Below are 19,780 nucleotides of genomic sequence, written 5' to 3'. Positions count from 1 at the left end.
CAGCCTTCAGACCTGCAACTTCTTCTCAGTGACTCAGAGAGTGACTGAATGACTCAGACATTTTACATTCAGATGTTCTTACTATAATGGCATGGCTTGAATTTTCCAGTATAATCAGTACATCTGTATTCACATCAGGGATGCATTTCATAATAGATTCCCCACAGTGGTATTGTACACTCAATTTCCAATGCTTGTGGAGCTAAATTTTAGACACAGATAAATATTACCCATGACTAATGGACCAGTATGTATCCTCAAGACAATCCCTATTCTAACCAATAAACATTTTTTAGAAGAACTGTTAACTGTTCCCAGGATAAATGCTCTAGATTCTAACTATAACATGACTCAACCATATTTTCTCCAACAGGGCTTGGAACTATGGCATTCAAGGATTTTTTGGAGTGACAATCTTCAATTCAGAAAATGTGGAGGATATGGAGTTTTTAGCCAAAATCATACAAAAATAAGAGAAAACAAGGGAAAATTTTGTTTGGGATTGGGTGACTGGGTGACACTGTACAAGAATCTGTGAAACAAGCATGTACAGCAGTCAGACCTTAATTTTGATGAACATAAGATATAACTAAAGATGCAAAAGAGAAGTACATCACACAAAACAGATTATATGCAAGGCATATGTGGGCAGGGAAGGATCCACTGCATGTAATCTGGAGGCACCAAACCCCAAAAGAAACCACAGAGTTGAGAAATAAACAGTCATAAGCCAAGGACATGCTCTTGACATTTCCAGGAACTGAACCCTGAGAGGAGTGTGAAAAGCAGTTTTTGCTGAGCACTAGATGAAAAGGGATTAGAACAGAGAATCAGACTCAGCTGTTTGGTTCTACTGTGGTCAGAGATGGAAATTCTCTTAAATATACAAACTGCAAAACTAAATATTCAAGAACAATACAGTTTATTTCTGTAGGATAAGCAGCAACTCTTACATTTTTCAGTCACAGAGGAACCACATTAGAACCATTCTTTCAAATAAAAATAAAGGTCAAAATATTCTCCTTATTCATAGAATCACAGAATGGTAGAAGGGCTTGGGTTGGAAGGGACCTTAAAAATCATCTTATTCCAACCCCTCTGCCATGGTAAGTCACACCTTCCACTAGAACAGGATGCTCAGAGCCCCATCCAGCCTGGCCTTGAACACTTCCAGGGATGGGGCATCCACAACTTCTCTGAGCAGCGTGTTGCAGTGCCTCACCACCCCCACAGTAAAGATTTTCTTCCTAATATCTAATCTAAACCTACTCTCAGTCTGAAGCCATTTCCCCTTGTCCTGTCACCACATGTTTTTGTAAATAGCCTGTCTCCATCTTTCTTGTAGGCTCCCTGCAGGTCCTGGAACACAGTTCAATCACAGTCTCTCGTTCCACATGAAAACCATTCCTATCATCATGCATGATGAAAAATTCAATTTTAAAAACCCCTTTTGTTTTATACAACAAGATGTCAGAAACTGACAATAAGTAGAACAATAAGGATCTTCACAGTCTGTCAGGTAGGAGCAGCCAATCTCACATCTGGCTCTACATTTTTTCCCCTGGTAAGAAAAAGCACTGTGTACTTACCCATAATTTCTGCAGTTCACTACCAGATGAATACCAATCCTGTCATACAGATTATGGAATAATAATTAACCAGGCACTATTCTTAACAGCTCCTTCTCTAACAATAGTAAATATATTATTTTAGCCACAGGCTATTCTGAAACTGGAAAGTTTCATAAGTGACAAAATCTCTTCTGGTTTAATCTTAGCTCAGCTCTCTAGATTTGGTGGGGCTTTTGAACACTGTGACCAGCTGTAACAAACAATGGTTTCAGCAACCCTGTGAGCTAAAAGGACACTTTTAGCCCCACTTTACATAAGGAATTTGAGGCACAGAAAAAAAAATTATATTTACTTGCTTAATGTTCCAATTTAGAGAGATCTATTAGATCTATTTTTTTCAGCATACATATTATATATTTTTATCATACAGTTAATACACTGGTCCCAGCAGCTTTCACTACAGCAACTTGCACAAAATACCACAGGACTCTATAATAAAAATTTGTGGACAGTGTTCAATTTAACTGGCAGTCATTCAACTTCAACAAGACACAATCCTTAGGATCCTTCCCTACCTCAACCAGAACAAAAAGTCCCACAGATGAAGGCAGATATGGATAACAGTCTCCTTTACTTCACAACTCTTTAAAAATTTGCCTTTACAGCTGGAGAGAATCCAGCTGGTAAAAGACTTGGTCTAATAATTTTAGGCTATATCATTATGTATACTCAGGAACTGCAAGGAGGTAGCCCAGGATACATCATCTATTTTAATTGTACCATTAACAAACATTCAAAGAAATAATTTAAAACTTCCCTGACCTTTTAAGGTAGATTTAAAGAATATATTCTCAGGGGTTTTTAATAAAAAATTGAAAAAACAGTTTTCATCATACCATTTCTTCTTGTTTACTGTCACACAGAAGTCATTAACAAAGCTAGAAGCCAAAGATAGACTGTACAAGCCTCAGTCTCTTATCTCACAGAACGCCTATCAACAGCAAAGTCCCAAATGCCAGCAAGGGAACTCCAGCAATGGGGTCAGTGAGAAAAAGTCAGGCTTACTGCTCTCAGCTGTGATCTCACCTCTAGATCTGGATCTAGAGAACACAGCAGCACCTCTGAGGAGATGGAAATGTCTTGTTTTTAGAGACTGGCTGGAAAGCTGCCCAGTGGAAAATGACCAGGGAATGCTGGTCAACAGCTGGCTGAACATGAGCCAGTGAGTGCCCAGGTGGCCAAGCAGGCCAATGGCACCCTGGCCTGTGTCAGCAACATTGTGGACAGCAGGACCAGGGCAATGATTGTCCCCTGCTGTACTTGGCACTGGTGAAACCACAGCTGGAATCCTGTGTTTGTTTTAGCCCTCAATACAAGAAAGACATTGAGGTGATGGAGCATGTCTAGAGAAGGGCAACGGAGCAGGGGAAGGGTCCACAGAGCGCAAGTCTAAGGAGGAGTGATGAGGGATCTGGGCTTACTTGGCCTAGGGGAAAAAATGCTCAGGGGAGACCTGATCACTCTCTACAACTGCCAGAAAGGAGGTTGTATAAAGGTGGTAGTGAGTCTCTTCCTCCAAGTAACAAGCGATATGACAGGAGGAAAAAGCTTCGAGGAGAACCAGGAGAGGTTTCCCATTTCTTCATGGGAAGGCTGGTCAGTCATGGGAACAGGCCTCCCAGGTAAGTGGTGTAGTCATCATCCCTGCAGGTATTCTAAAAGATGCATAGACATGACACTTAGGGACATGGTTTAGTGGTGGATTTGGCAGTGCTGAGTTAACAGCTGGACTGGATGACCTTCAATATCTTTTTCAAGATAAAAAATGATTCTACGACTTTATGTGTGGGCATATAAAGACCATGCTTTTTGAGAAGTTTACCTCTTGATGAGTTTTGGGCTCATTTTTACAGCAAGGATAAAGGAGATACACTTCAAATTTGGCCTGTGCATCGGGTTCCTACTGCAAATAACACACTTCTATTTATTAGAGCTAGCAAACAAAAAGTCAACAAACAGGTCATATTGCTTTCCTTGAAACAGCTCAGAATTTTTGATTTAAAATAAAAAGGCCTTAAAGCAACACAAGTCTGAAAAAAAATCAGCCTGAACAATTAAAGCACTGCAAACTATAATCAACCAACAACGAGACTTTATTACAGTAATAAGATGGAACATAGAACAATAAATAATACTTTCAGCCCAGAGCTTTTCCTACACAGGAAGAAAATAAATTATTAAATGAAAACTCATAAACACAGTGTAACAGTTAAGAATGGAAACATACACTGCTTTCCTTTTTCTTGGTGTGGTGAGAAGCATACCCTTGTAGTGGTGTCATTCTCAGTTTTGTTCTGGAATTGAGAGCACTTCAAGAAGTCTGGCCAAGAAGCATTCACCATACCCAGGACTGGTTCACAGCCTTCTTTTGCTGCCTCACAAAACGTCCTGCAGGGCAAGAGGCCTCGACTAAAAACAAGAAACAGAGCAAAATTAAAAATTATTATTACTTTAGCAGTATGTGAGAACTTTTTAGAAAGTGCAAAAAGTAATAATAAATGCTTTAGACAAATCTTGTGCTCTACCGGGCTACACCCATACCCTTACAGTGATTAAATTTTCGACCCAACATTTTTGCAGTTTATGTTTAAATGACTGCAGAACCTCTTAGGCTTTAGCAAATCAAGTTTGGCTTTATTAATAACCACTCACAATGCTACAGAAGAATCTTTTCCTGGTACACCACAGACATCTTTCTCTTTACATCTGACTCTCAGTTGTATCTACCCATCTCAAAACCATGGCTAGAATTCCATATTCAGTCACAAGGAAGTGGCCTGAACTGAAGAAGTTTACAGTACCTAAAAATTTACCAACTTAGTGTTTCATTTGACAGTAACAGAGAATAACATGGTACTTTTTAGCAATTGCGTGACATGGCAGAAACCATAAGAAAGAAATATAAAAGCTGCCAGAGCTGCCTCACCACAATGTTAACTAAGAGTTTGATGTAAAGCAATATTCACTTACATAAGTATTTGGAAGTCAGTACAGCTGCCTTTCTCTGCTTAGTATCTAGAAAGACAAGTGTGCTGCCAGTGTTGTTACTGAGTTCTTTACATACTCTGGCTGGAACCACTTTTTATAAAAGGCATTTTTAGAGATAAATTCTCCAAGTAATGCTTAGGAGTTTTACGCAATGCACTTCCCATGCTGAGTACTGAACTTATCTCAGAATCAAATCAAGGAATTTATCTCTAAAATTGTCTCTTGCAGCTTCTGGGATGGCAGATTATTGTTGCCTGCAAAAAACCATATATATTCCAAAATAGCCCTTCTCACCACCAGATTTTTTTATTGTGATCTGTTGAAAGATGGAAAATTTTTGCACCGAAGATCACCTATACGGCTGTGTACAAAACCAAGAATGGTTTCATCTGAGGACAGAAGAGCTGCCACTTATTAGTTCTCCACATTGTACTGGCAAACTAAGTTTCTCTGACTTGCAAAGGCTCTTCAGATAAAGATGTTCTGAAACACTCTTCTTTTTACAGAACCTATTCAATATGCAGAGAAAGAAAGGGCACAAGAGCTCCTCAGCAGCCATTACTGCCTCCTATCTGGAGCCTGAGAAACTCCTTAAATAAAGGGGATTTGACAGGGCAAGTGATTGTCTCCAGACATTTTTAAGCTTTTCCTTCTTAGCTAATATACTAATAACACTTCTGGTTTGACAGAGGTTCCCTAGTACAGAAAAATGCCAAAAGAAATGCTGCTACTTACTAGAGAAGGCACTTGAATTTCAAAATATCTGTAAGAAATAAGATGTCACAAAACTAAAATGTAGTATTGATTTGACTCGTTGGTAATAACCCCGTATTTTATTCAATCTGATATGCTTAATTTAACTTTCTGTTCATTTTTTGCAAAAAAAAAAATATGCTACAAACTGTATTAGAGTGAAAAGTACTGTAAGCAGTGAGTCTACCTCATTTACTGGTGCAATGGAGCATACCTGATGATCACAAGCAGTAATCTGAAGGCATTACATTTTGCTCAGTATATTTTTTGTTCTCAAAAAAAAAGTGTCAGTAGGGACATTACTTGAATTTAACAGGTCTCTGACAGAGATCTACTAATCACAGTTAAAACCAATCTGTACACGATTTCTACCAATGGGAATGCTATTTGCAAAAAATCCTGAACAAATAAATAAATAAAGCATAAAAAGTTCTTGAGGACTCCCAGACTAAGTTTCATACAAGTCTAGAGTATTTGATATGATCTCTGTTTTTCCTGACCCACACCTAAATCATTAACTGTTAAAGCACCACACCTCAGCTATAGCTTGACATTTAACAACCAGACCATAGTAGCATGTGTATGTCAATATCTTCAAATATTGTAACTACAGAAAACTTCCATCTATATGGTTCCTTGTTTTCAAAGTCTTTCAACATACTGAACATTCATTTAAATCAAAATTTAAAAAAAATAATATTAAAAAGTTATATTAAAATATAACTATGCAGAGTTATACTTATGCATAATTGTTAAAAAGCTTCTAAAAATGTATTTTTTTCAGAATATCTATCTGCACATTGAATTCTTTACATCTGTATGAGGAAAAACCCCAAAAATACAAAAAGTTCACCTCTTTTATTTATATGGTATTGGATTTGCATGGCAAGGTTCTTGTAGTGGGAGGGATACAGGGGTGGCTCCTGTAAGAAGCTGCCAAAAACTTCTCCTGTGTCTGACAGAGCCAACTCCAGTGAGATGACAGACAGACAGACAGAACCACCACTGGCCAAAGCTGAGCCCATCACTGATGGCTGCTGTACCTCTGCAATATTTAAGGAGGCAGGGAAAAAATCTGCGCAAGGCAACTGCAGCCAGGAGAAAGGAGTGAGAATATGGGAGGGAAGCAAGTCTAGATACCAAGGTCAGTGCAGCAGGTGGGGCAGAAGGTGCAGTCCCTGGACGACTCTACTCTGGAATAGGTGGATGCCCAAAGGAAGCTGTGACCCTCTGGGACCCCACACTGGAGCAGTTTGCTGGCAGAACCTGTGACCCAGTGGAGCAGCCTGAAGTTCCTGAAGGACTGCACACTGTGGGAGGGACCCACACTGCAGCAGTTCATGAGGAACGTAGCCCATGGCAAGGATTCACAATGGAGAAGTTCCTGAAGGGCTGTGTCCCCCATAGGAGGGACCCCATGGTGGAGCAGAGGAAGAGTGTGAGGAGTCCTTCTCCTGAGAAGGAAGGAGTGACATGACAATATGTGATGAACTGACCACAGGCCACACTTGCCATCCCCTGCACCTCTGAAGGGAAGGGACAGGAGGTAGAGAATTCATGACCAAATTTAAACACAGGAAGAAGAGAAGGCTGTGAGGAAGTTATTTTAAGATTTGGGGTTACTTTTCTCATTGCCTTGCTCTGATTTGATTGGCAGTGAATTAAATTCCTTTCCCCACGTCAAGTCTGCCTATGACAGTAGCTGGTGGGAGATCTCTCCTTGTCCACATCTCAATCCGTTCTACATTCCCAATCCAGCCGAGGAGGGGAGTAACAGAGCAGCTTTGGAGAGCACCTGGTGACCAGCCAGGGTCAACCTACCACAGACATGCACAGAACAGTAATAATTTGGAAATTACCAGTCTTCTAAAAGACGTGGTGATCAAATAACCAAGCAAAATTTGTAGCCCCTAGAGAAGCTGTGACAAATCAAAAAACATGGGATTATCCAGTGATTACTGCAAAATTTGGCCCAGTTTCAATGTTGAGTCATGTGTGCTCCATAAATTAAATATTTCTGGATAGTGATCAAGTTTATTATGGACTTATTGCTTAATTTGCTGGAGGATGAAAATATTATTAATAGTCTTTATCTTGATTAGTCTTATTTACAGCTACTCAGAGACTAATCATATTTAAAATAAACTGGCAGGTCTATGGCAATCTTACCATAATTGATTTGGCACCAGTGGCAGGCATAGAAGCAGGTTGTAACATATTAGCATGTGATTCTGCTCTTCAGGATATTAATAGAAAAGCTCCTGAAATTGGAGTTTGATGAAAGAAAGAAAATATGACATATTTTTATCTCTATGGTTGGTTTCCCCAGACACAAAACCCACACTTCAGTAAATTCAGCTGCATAGAAATGCCAAAATTAAGAAATGTAGGGAACAAAAAAAAAATAGAAATCTTCTTTGCAGCTTATTAAAAAGCATATTAAAGGTAGAGAGAATACATAAGGGCTTTAAATTTGCGTAAGGTATCATTGAAGAAGCTGTCTATCAGAAGTTTCATATTAAATACTCATTGAAGCACATATATTCAATACAGTATATACTCTGTTAAGTGATTTTAAGTTTCCAAAGAGGTTAAACACTGTCTGAAAGCAGAAGATCTGACTTCCTTGTCATGGCAATCACCGAGTGTTCACTTACACTAGAACTCAGATTGCCCAATTATAATTCTACAGGGACCTGCTCCTTAGAACTCAGAGATATTTTACATTTTTATATGAGTTTTTTTTCAGAATTTACTCCTTCTCTTCTTTGCAATCACATTACAATGTGCACAGGGGTCCTCAGTAGACTCTGTTTCTTAGTGTTTTAAGTACTAGAAGTTATCAAAGAAATAATACTCCAAGAAGCTGTAAGGAGAGGGAAGATCCTCATGGTGATTGTTTTCCTCTTGCTTCAGAATTGACCACATTTTCTAAGGTTAGCTCAAGACTCAAGTTAGCTAAAGAGTCTGACTCCCAACCTCAGGAGACACTGAGATGCGGCATGTCTTTTCTGGAAGCAGCAGCACTGTATGCAGCTTAGTTCCCAAAAGATCTGGTTCCATGCTACTTTCAGTTTTGCTGCTTGTAAGAGCTGGTTTTAGGCTGTAAATAAGAGGTCAAATAACTCATTCAATTGAAGAGTATTGTGACCAAAAAAAAAGAAGCAATTGACTGGGTCCTCCAAAAGGATACATGCAAAGAAGGAATAAGATGTCATGAGAGGGAGAAGTAGAAATTGCTAGAGCTGAAAAAAGCATTAAATTAAATAAAATCAACAATTAACCATCCTGCAGAAGCTCCTCATGCAACCTGGTAAACACAATAATATATCTAACACTCAATATTATCTGTGGTATTTCTTTGTGTCTTCACAATAGTATCTCCACTGGTAAAAGCACTGCTATAGACATGCCCTGTTGAGAAATTAATTATTGCAATTTTACAGGTTAAAACAATAGAAGGTAAATGATTTGCAAAAGGCTTACAACCAAGTTGTTATGCCAGAGCTGAAATGCAGCACGAAGATCACTCTGAGAACACACAACTGTTGGCTGCATTGCTAAAGGTCACATTTGTGGCTCATTAGACAACCTGACTGCAGGCAGACAGATGAACATTTTCTGCTGGTTCTCATTACTGTTCTTTCCCCAGCTTCATCCCTTCAGTTGTTTCAGGATAACTTTTTCTGTGCCCACACAATAAGCTGTATTCAGGTACTGAGACAAGTTAAAAACAACTGCAGGATGTTTTGCTGTATCACTCATACACAAGCACCCATGCTAAGAACGTTGACAGATCTCAGGCCTGAGGCAAAATAAATGAACTGGTCATACAATTGTGAGAGATTGCTGGGGCAGGGAGGATGAGGGCAAGGACAAACTGAAACATTATGAAATAATGGGAAGAAGAAAACTGAGGTTACTCTTTATTGCTACAGCCCTGAAATCAAACAAGTTGGAGTGATTAGCTCACACACCAGCCTTTGTGTGTTCTAACTGTCTTTAATACTTCTCATGATATTCTAACAATAACGACTTTCAGAGAATATAAATGTCAGAAAAAGAAGTTTCTACAGCAGAGCAAACACACACACTCAGGATTACAGTTTTCTACAGTGACCATTCTTGTGAAATCATTCTCAGTGCCCTCTCACAAGTACTTCAATATGGAGAGCAGCACAGTCACTGACAGTTTTATCACACAAACTCATAAACCTCCCAATATCACTTCTTGATTCATGGATTTTTAAACAAATTGGTTGCTAATGTTTCACATAATCAAGAAACATATGTATTTTTATCTTTTCTTGTTTGGTTTTCATCTCTAACTTTCAAGTTCATTTGAAAGTTTGAATTTCTATTTTGTCTCTTAGATAAGAATTTAAATCTGTAATTTGCTTCTTTACATAATAAAATCTGAAAAGAAAGCAAGATAATTTTAGATTTTTGTATTTATTTCACCTGACAAAAATGTATTGAATCCATATAGCAACTCTGAAAGATGGCATCTCAATTCCATGTAACACTTTGCAACACTAAAAGCAAAGTACTACGTCCCACCTAGTTTTTAGCTTAAATGCATGTAGTGTTCTCAAAACAGGTTCATGTGTGTAAGTACAAAGATGGAAAATTACCTGTAAAAATATACGGCTCATAGTCTGAGAAACATGGAACATCTTAAAGGAAAAAAAAGGCCTCAGAGGCGAACCTGGTAAAAGGCACAGCAGCTCAGTTTCCCGGGAGTGGGAGCCTGAATAATGGTTAGAGCTGCTTAGACAAGATTAAGGCCAGGCATGAACTGGCTGAACTGCAGGTAAGTGTCCACTCATCTGCCCACCAGGGACTCAGCAAAAGGATTTAAGGATTTATTAAGATAGTGCAGAAGGTCACTTCTAACTCATACACCCATGAATACCCCATTTACAGTCATGAAGCTTGGCAACTACAGATAAGCCACAAGAGGAGTGCCCTTTCCAAGAGACTGAAAACAGCCTGGGTTACACAATGAGAATGAAAAAGATGGAGATACTGAATGGATTGCCTGCAGCATGGAAGAACAATCTGTTTAAAGGCTATGAGAACAGAAAAGTGGCAAAACCAAATCTGATGAAAAAGCTGGACTGGAATCTCTTCCGTGGGCCCACACAGATTTTTTTTCACTAAGAATGACAGTTCAAATTAACTACTCCTTAATAGTTGCCATATCTTATGGCAACAGGAAAGAGACAGCTAAAGTGTTATACTTGCAAAAGTCTTAGAACACATCTGCTATCCAAGAGGACCATACCTAACAAACAGCTCACACAGAACTGTGAAAGCTGTTCAGACAGGGGGGAAATATAAATTCCTGATTCCAGTGAAAATGGAACTGAGAACAAATCCAAATATACCATTAGATAAAAAAGACTCTTCTTATCCATCCAAAAATGAACAAAGGAAGCAGCGGCTGCTGTTGAATTTTACATCTTCTACATCAACTGCTGTTATTTAACATCTCTTTCAGGCTTAGAAATGCTTTTCAGAACACCTGGCCAAACTGTGTTGATATCCTTAAGAATGGACACATACAGTCTCTACAATGCAAGTTAGAATTTTTTGTCAGCACAATAATTTATTTTGTAGACAAAACCCAGATAAACTATTTTGACCAAAATAAGGAGTCATATCTGAGTCAGCAGTGCCCTGGCAGCCAGGATGGACACCCCTGTCCTAGGATGCATCAGGCACAGCATCACCAGCTGGGCAAAAGAGGGGATTGTCCCACTCTGCTCTGCACTGGGGCAGCCTCACCTCAAGTCCTGGGGGCAGTTCTGGGTGCCACAATGTAAGACAGATATTAAACTATTAAAGAGCTTCCAAAGGAGACCAATAAAGATGATGAAGGGTCTAGAGGGGAACCCATATGAGAAGAGACTGAGGACGCTTGGTCTGTTCAGCCTGGAGACGAGGAGACTGAGAGGAGGAGACCTCATCATAGTCTGCAACTTCCTCATGAGGGGAAGTGGAGGGGCAGACACTGATCTCTTCAAGTCTGGGACCAGTGACAGGACTCGAGGAAACAGCATGAAGCTGAGTCAGGGGAGGTTTAGGCTGGGTATTAGGATAAGGTTCTTGCCCTAGATGATGTCTGGGCACTGGAACAGGCTCCCTAGGGAAGTGGTCACTGCACCAGCCTGACAGAGTTCAAGAAGCACTTGGACAATGATCTCAGACACATGGTGTGACCCTTGGAGATGTTACTGTGCAGGGCCAGGAGGTGGACTTGGATGATCCTTGTGGGAACCTTCCAACCCAGGATATTGTATGATTCTATGAACCAGCAAGGGACAAATTCAGAAATCCCCTCTGACTCCCCAGTCACTTTCCACGACAGCACAAGATATCACAAGTTGAGCTTATAATACTCTAACAATCAGAAACTCCTAAAGCACACACTGTACAGCCAAAGCATAAATATTGCAATGTAGCATTGGAAAGAAAAAAATCTATCAAAAATTTTCACTGTGTTTGTACAATGACCATAATCAGTTGGGATGATCTGTCCTGACTACAGCAATCAGCCCTTCCAGATTTCTCTTACTGATCCCATCATTGATTCAAAGACAACAGTGAAAATAGGAGAGAGGCACTAAATTAATTAATTAGAGCTTTAGTTCAGCCATGAATCAGTTGAAATAAGTATTATTAAGAACATTGCTACAAGTATCAGCTATTTTTACAATATTGTACTATCTGCCAAAATGACTCCTAAATGAAGTCAAATTTCTGAAAAATCTTGCCTAGTATTTATTATGCAAATTATGAACACACCGTTTATTTAGTTTACTCTATAGAAACTTCATTTACTAAACAAACCAAACTTCAAAAATGCCTGAAAATCTAGGTTACAAGATCTTTTGATTTCAGCAAACAGGATTCACACTTGGGAAAGAGAAGCTGGCACAGTGAAACTGAAGTCCTGTGCATTACACACCAGTATTTCAATCACAGCATTGCTACAGGAATTCTGGACTAACTGGAAGCAAATCATGCATTGCACAGCTGCTCTAAGTATTTGTACCTTCAGGATAATAAATACACCCAAAACAATACTGTACCTAAAGAACTGCCTTCCATTTCCACAGATGACTATGAGAGGTACCCTTAATTTCATGCAGTTTTCCAGAACTCATGTTTCCCTGCGCACTTCAGAGCATTGCCAAAAAAGAAGACCTCAAGAATCAAAACAAGTTAAAATTTTCTGAGCTGCATCTTATAAGGAATCCTAAAGAATCAGACACACTTCTCACTCACTGACATTCAAGGATCTCCTCTGTCAACTAGAAAATCATTGTAAGCCATTATCATGCTGCTTCAAGTTCCCATTAAAATTGTTTCACAAACAAATCTGTCAGAAGCAGATCTCATCAATTTAAGGAAGCTCCCCATCAGCCTGCTACAAAACCTCTCCCCACCTCTCTTCCCTAATTCTTTGTGCCAGCACGGCACTTCATGCTGTTACACAATGGATAGCATCAGTCACTCCTAATTTAATTCAGATCAGTTTCCAAATCCAATCTATCATGGAGCTGACTAAATACTCTTGACAGGACATGGAAAAACATGTCCTGAGATGGGGACTAACAAGCAGAAGAATAGGAAAATACTGATTCTTTCAGCACCACTATCTGAAACCATTTTCTTTACTAACTGCTGCACAATAGGGTGTACTCATATCTAGAAGAAGAGTTCTATCTACCATACTAAGATAAATTGTTACCTCATCTGTATGTTTCTGGTTGTGAGCCCAGATACACCAGTAAAACAGGAAGATCAGTGTTAATGCTCCTGCAATGTTTATGAAAATGCAATGTTTCACCTAAAGTTCCTACCCTACAACTACTGCAATTTATTAAATTAAATAAATTTTATTCTGTGAAAAAGCATTTTATAAATTAGCAAACAGACATTAACAAAAAGCCATGCTAATTTTAAGAGTATTTGTAAAAGTTATTTAAGCTACATAAATGATCACTATTTATTTATAAGAAATAATATATTATTATTAATAATATATTGCATGTGCAAAAGAATGACTTATGATGTCTAGTTAATATACCAACTTAGGAACCATAAACCACAGCTTATAACAGATAATACACACATAAAATCATTGCAACAACAGGGCTGAAGGCAATCAGTCAATAACATATTCATTAATAAAATAACCAGCCCTCCTGATTTTCCTTTCTGCCTCCTTCCATTAACTTCTCTGTGCAGCATTGTGAAATATAGTTTCAAGCAGACATTTCCATGCCCAGACTGTTCTCAAAAGTGTTTCTCTATATGATAGCCTTTGAACTCTGGTGCATCCATCACACACACATTTGAAGTTACATCAGTGGGGAGGGTGAAACACTGCACAAAGTTTTGGTGCTGCCTGCTACTGCAAAGGCTGGCTTCACACACATTGGATCACACACATAATTCTGGCCAATGCAGGATGCCAATGTCTATATTTCCATATTGCTTTTCTAACTTTTTATTTTTTAATTAATTTCTTAGTTAATCCCCTCTTTCTTTATGATGACTTATTGATAAATTATTCACACCAGCAATTCTAAACAATTTGTGGGCAGGGAAGGGACAGTTCTCTGAATGTGAAAAACACATTCTTCCCAGCATCCTCTCTGTCCTTTTCCCCTATATTTTGTCCCTGGTTTGTCCTTCCTGACACTGCACCTGTGTAAAAGAACTGGCATCACAGAGTTAACTTAAGGCTCCATACCTAGATCCAGTACCACCCTGAGCTATTGGGACCATTTAGGCCCACCCATAGCAGCCAAGCCTCAACAGTTACACAGACTCAAAGTCTCACTCATGTCTCAAGAAGAACATTTTATACTCATAGGACAGCAGAAATAAAATTTTGGTTTTTGAAAAATTATCTTTCCTTAGAGCACAAATTGGGGCTTGAGGATTTATTTACTTCTTGATTCTTTTTCTGCGCAAATATTTCATCACTTTCTGTTATCTGAATATTGTAGATTTGTTTTGATCCATGTATCTATTTATTACCTATTCAATTTTCCATTTCAAGTCACTCTGATTTTATTCACTGTCTCCTTACATTTAGAAATTCATGTCTGAAACACTGAATTCATCACTGAAACGTTTTCAATCATGGCTTTGCATATGACATCTGTTACTGCACATAAACACTTTCAGAAGTATACAGGAACTATCTAGTGCTATTTTACTGATACATTAAACAGTTTTGCTAGTTTGAAACTCTCCCCAATGCATTACACCTCTCAACCATTTCACTTTCTCGTTGCTGTAAATTAGTTCTACTTCACCTTGAATTAGTGTGCTATCAATTTGATGGTAGACTGGAGCTGACACTGAGTACTGACATTGCATAAAGCCTTACAAAATGTTTCTCACAACACATTGACTATCTGCCATTAGCAACTCTATCCTCAACATTTTGCTTATCAAAAAATTACACCATAAAATCATTATTATAACAAGTGGTTAAATTACATCTATTGGAAGCTTATTAACTGCTAAAAAGGACAACATTAATGAAAAAATTATCCATTTGTTTTGGTGTTCTGGGCTTTTTCAAGTAACACAGACCCTGTGTATTCCTCAGTTTTTCTGCTGAACAATAACACATCAATTCCCTTGGGAGGATGCTTTAAATCAACAATAACAAGACACACAAAAAAACACAAAAACTAGCAGACAGAGAACACTATTTCAAGCATTTGCAACACTATTACACTCTAATTTTTGTGTTCCTTTTTGACAGGATTTGACTATACATGTTTTTCATTAGCTGGACCTCCAAGATTTTGTGGTTCAAGTCACAACTGCACTTAAACAGACTTAAAAATTTAGATTTAAAAACTGAAGATTAAAAAACTGAAGACTGGATTATGACTCGGTTATATCCAAAGACAGATTTTACAACAGTGTGGGTTTTTGTCACACAATTAGTGTGCTGGATTCTGAAGGGCTGCAAGCCAAGTCATGGCAACATTTAAAACAAAAGACGTGATTCAAACATTCTATGTATAAACCACTTCATCCACTGAACATCACCTCTGCTTTTTTGTGAATTGAATTCTAAATTCAATTCTAAACTTCTGTATCTCCTGGGCAAACAACTACTGCCAGAACTACAGCTGGAATAGCCTTTGTGGGTCATGTTAAATTCCTTAGGCAAAAGAGGCGCCATTAAAAAGGAAGTGGATTAAGAGCAATTGCACAGGATGTGAAAGACAAGACCGCAAAACCCAGGAAACAACTGGTAGCCACTTATAAGCATCTGAAAGAAGTCTCTACTCCATGTGCCTGGATCATGGCAAGAACTACACCAGATGAAGTCATGAGAAAAACACGAAGAGACAACACGGTGGTAGAAGAAAACTGTCCCACCTTATTCCTTGGAGACCTGGAAAGTGATTGCCAGCAGTTCAGTAGCTTAATGTTTAAAAGGAAATACCTTTTAAAAAAAAGTAAAGCATGTCTGAAAGGTTTATGAGAGAGGATTCTAAATGTCCTTCCAAGAGGGTTTCTCAATACCTTTTCTTCAAAAATTACTCTGAAGCTAATTTCATAAATGTGTAAAATTTGAACATTTCTTAAAACTGCAGAATGGCAAAGTTCCCTCTGCATCTATAACTTGACATCTCCACACAGGTTCACTACAAAAAGACAGCATAAAAGCTGGGTCACAGACTACCTATGGGATTGTTCATTCAGAGGTCCTAGCAGCTGCTGTTTTGTCTTAGCATATTTACCTGCTTTTGTTGCCAAAATCAAGTGGATTAAAACAAAATTGAAGCATGCCAGTGGAGGACTACCTGTACAAACTCATACATATCCACACATCATTCATACACAATTAAACCCATTGTGGACTTTGTGTAATAGATATTAACTCAAATGTATGCTGATAGCTTCCTGTTCAAAGCCTTAAAACAAAAATTTTCATTAGCTGTGTAAACAAGATCTATGTGATCAGTCATCTTTTTCTCCTAAACACTTCAAAAAACTCAATTAACTCTAAAATGTAGGTTTTTAATAACATCTCATTATTTTAGTAAGTTTAGCTGTTATAAATGTGATAAAAGATAATTAATTTTACTGTCAGCAGGAGAAACAAAGAACAAGGATAAGTTTCAAGTGAAGTTCACAAAAACAGGAAAAAGGAAATAACCACACCACTGGTCTCACTCATGGATTACACTAAACATGACAGGCAGATATCTATTACTCTATGAAGATTGATTCCTTTCCATTTTTAACAGGATATGAATGAAATTTTTTTGAACAGTTGACACCTTTTAATAAAAGACACCACACATATTTCTGGATTTGTTTTTTGGACCTAATATTTCATCCTATTTTAAGCCCACAGTGAAAATCATACTATTTGGTTTTTTCTTTTTACTAATTACAGAAAGAAGATTAAGACAATCAACCAGAAAAAAATTAACTGATTGCTTTAGAAAATCAATGTATTTAATTAAGAAAATCAACCACAGAATCGAATTTGCCACTATGAGTGATATCAGCAGCTATTCAAAGAACATTTGACTGCATACAAACTATTCACAACTTCTTAGAACCTATTTAGTATTAACCTAATTTTCATTAGTTAATTTCTCCCATTCCAAACATACCATGCTGACCTATTCTGACCTCTTTGGTTTTCTACAAGTCTTTACCTGGCTACTGCAGATACTGTAGCATAGATACTACAGCATAATAAAATATGTTGCATATAAATATTTACATCTAACTCTTTCCTAGAAAGAGTTAGAAAATCAAAGGAAGTCTTTTCCCTTTATTGTATTGTTTTGCTCTTTAGAATTAATCTGAGGGAGGAAAAAAAGGTTGACTTCTGGCAGAGAGTTTTGCCATACATTCACTGTGCATTAGATCACAAGTTAAGTGAATAAATAAGTGAAATTAATTTTCAGGGTTTAATCAAGATGAAAAATAATGTTGTTCCTAAAGATACAGGCCATAAATGTTACTGAGTAGTTCTCTGCTCTACTGCAAATTTCTTGCTCAGTTTTGGCTTCCCAAGCCATTAATGTGCCAACATTACTTTCTCTTCCCATCCTTTACTTGTTTTCTTCATGTTGGCTATAAACTTCTGGAGGCAGGATGCTGCCCCTCAGTGCATGTTTGTACAGCATCCAGCATAAAAAGCCATGATCTCCAATGGACTCTTTGAGCCCTAACTGAAGACAAGCCATTTCACAACCCTGTTTTCAAAGATATCTGACATGAAAAAAGCACAGTGAGCAAAAACGTACAGAAAGGCAAGGTGCATTGGAATTTTAGTTTGGGAGCATTTTTTTAATTTGCATTGCCCTAATACTATTTTCTAGCCTAAATTAAGTTTGAATTCCAAAGATAGGAGACTCTGAGGAACTCTCAATAGAAGGCATTTCCTCTGCTTTCTGGAATATACTTCTACAAAGAGGATTAATGCAAGTACTCAAGCTATTATTTCTGCTTTAAAGGAAGCATGATGGCACAGGGGCATGAGAGTCCATAAGCTTCAAATTTATCCCCAGCATAAAAAGTCAAAATAAGACATGTATATGGGCCTTAAGGATCTTATATAGTCTGCCTATTTTTCCAAGTCTTTTGATGAAATGTGATTTTTTCATAGAGTGGAAGAAATATTAGAAAGCAGTTTGCATTATGCAGTAATAAGCTGACCCACTATAAATTTCTCTAATGATTTTAAATCTTTAAATTTTATATTAATTTTGGCTTTAAAATACATCCTTTTTTTTTTTTTCTTTTTGAAATCTGAAAACATTGCAGATTAACTTTTATTGTCTTCTTGAATTGTGGAATCCAACACATGTGAGTTGCTGTAAATAAACATCCACTATGTTGTCATAACTGACCTTTGGCCCACTCTTAGTGTCCTTCAGTGCTGAGGGAGAATTCACTAGATTAAATCATTAATCATAACCAATAGCTCTGAGGACAGATCTCTCTTACAACCAAGTACCAGTGTTGCATGTGATGGTCAGAGGATAAAGACTACTACTACCCAAAAGGACAAAGTTACTACTGGGAATGTTTCATATGTCATTAGCTCAGCACATCTAGTTTAAGGTGTTCTTCCACCACTGGTATTAATTTTCATGTTTTCTTAGCAGTGCTGATGGACTGGAGAAGGACAGGGCTTTTAAAGGCAGATTTTTAAGTCGTATTGACTTAAAGATCTCATCCAACCACTCAAGAAGGATGAAGTTGCATAACACCTTTATGTAAGCAGTCTCTTACTACAAAAATTATGGGTAAGCATGCAAAAAAGCCTTACTGCCCTTCAAATTTCCATTTTCACACAAGTTTTAGTTGTACTTTAAAAATTTTTCTGTCCTAGGAAGTAGTATATAGATACTGTTACATACTTTCTTAAAAGAGCAGGGATAGCTGATTTTATATGCATTTGCTGAAATTAAACATTGCAAGCTTTTAAAATTACTGCATTTTTAATGTCACACATGGTTTCACTGCGATAAGATACAGAAGAACATTTCTGAAGAGCAACAGTATTGTGGTAGTATTTAGAACTCCCTGTACCTAACTACACAACCACTGACTATGCTCTCTGCCTAGAAACTTAAGCTCCTTCAAGTGTTAATGAAAACAATGTCTATAAATACATGAAAAATAAATGGGAAACAGACATAAGTTTAAATATCAGAGAAAAGCTATGTAATGACAGCTCACTGGATGCCAAAGATTAGCGCTTGTAACTTTCCTTCTTGTTCCTTCTTGTAACGCACTGCCACAATTACTGCTCCCATGGCTGCAAGCTGCCAACAGACTCTCAACAATACCTAAGAATAGACATCCAGGCATCACAGGAGCTTCATCTCTTCCACAGTGTGTAAACAACATTTGTCACATTAAGCTTTACATACATTAGGGACAATTGCTCCACAAAGCAAAGAGAGAACAAATGAAAAGCGATGATCAGATATAGAACGGCTGACGTTAGAATGAGCCAGCTGTAACTGATGGCAGGAAATAATGACGATGTCAGTAACAGCTGCTCACAACATGAGGGGATGTTTTGTCACACTGTATGTTCTAGACAACCACAGCCCCCCAAAAAACACTACAGCAGATGGACGTTTCTGCATTCATTACCACCAGAGGCTTTCCACAGTGACTCTCCTGCTTCAGTACCTTTCTGCCAACCAGATTCCCCTATTCAACAGACCTAACAGGGGCTTGTCTCTTTCATTTTTGGTATCTGCACTCAGCATATACAAAGTAACTTCCCCCTGCTATGTTATATGCTTTTCTCTAGATCTCACTGACAGGAATTATGGGGCAGGGAAGGGGGTGGGTTGAGAAGGGAAGGAACAGTGTTA

The 19,780-nt window shown here is 38.0% G+C and overlaps 1 protein-coding gene across 4 annotated transcripts in view; it reads right to left on the bottom strand.

Annotated features, from left to right (window-relative positions):
• The window catches only part of CORIN (corin, serine peptidase), a 118,734-nt gene that overhangs the window by 55,363 nt on the left and 43,591 nt on the right, over positions 1-19,780 (bottom strand). For all 4 annotated transcript variants that reach the window (XR_012580474.1, XM_074541537.1, XM_074541538.1 and 1 more), the window contains exon 5: positions 3,859-4,040. Coding sequence is in view for 3 of the 4 variants with exons in the window: in XM_074541537.1 (XP_074397638.1) it covers positions 3,859-4,040 (182 nt within the window). In the remaining variant the exon portion in view is untranslated. The remainder of the gene's footprint in view (positions 1-3,858; positions 4,041-19,780) is intronic.

This window comes from Zonotrichia albicollis, chromosome 5 (genome assembly GCF_047830755.1).
Source record: "Zonotrichia albicollis isolate bZonAlb1 chromosome 5, bZonAlb1.hap1, whole genome shotgun sequence".
Classification (NCBI taxonomy): domain Eukaryota; kingdom Metazoa; phylum Chordata; class Aves; order Passeriformes; family Passerellidae; genus Zonotrichia; species Zonotrichia albicollis.
This window is presented reverse-complemented; position numbering and strand designations above follow the sequence as displayed.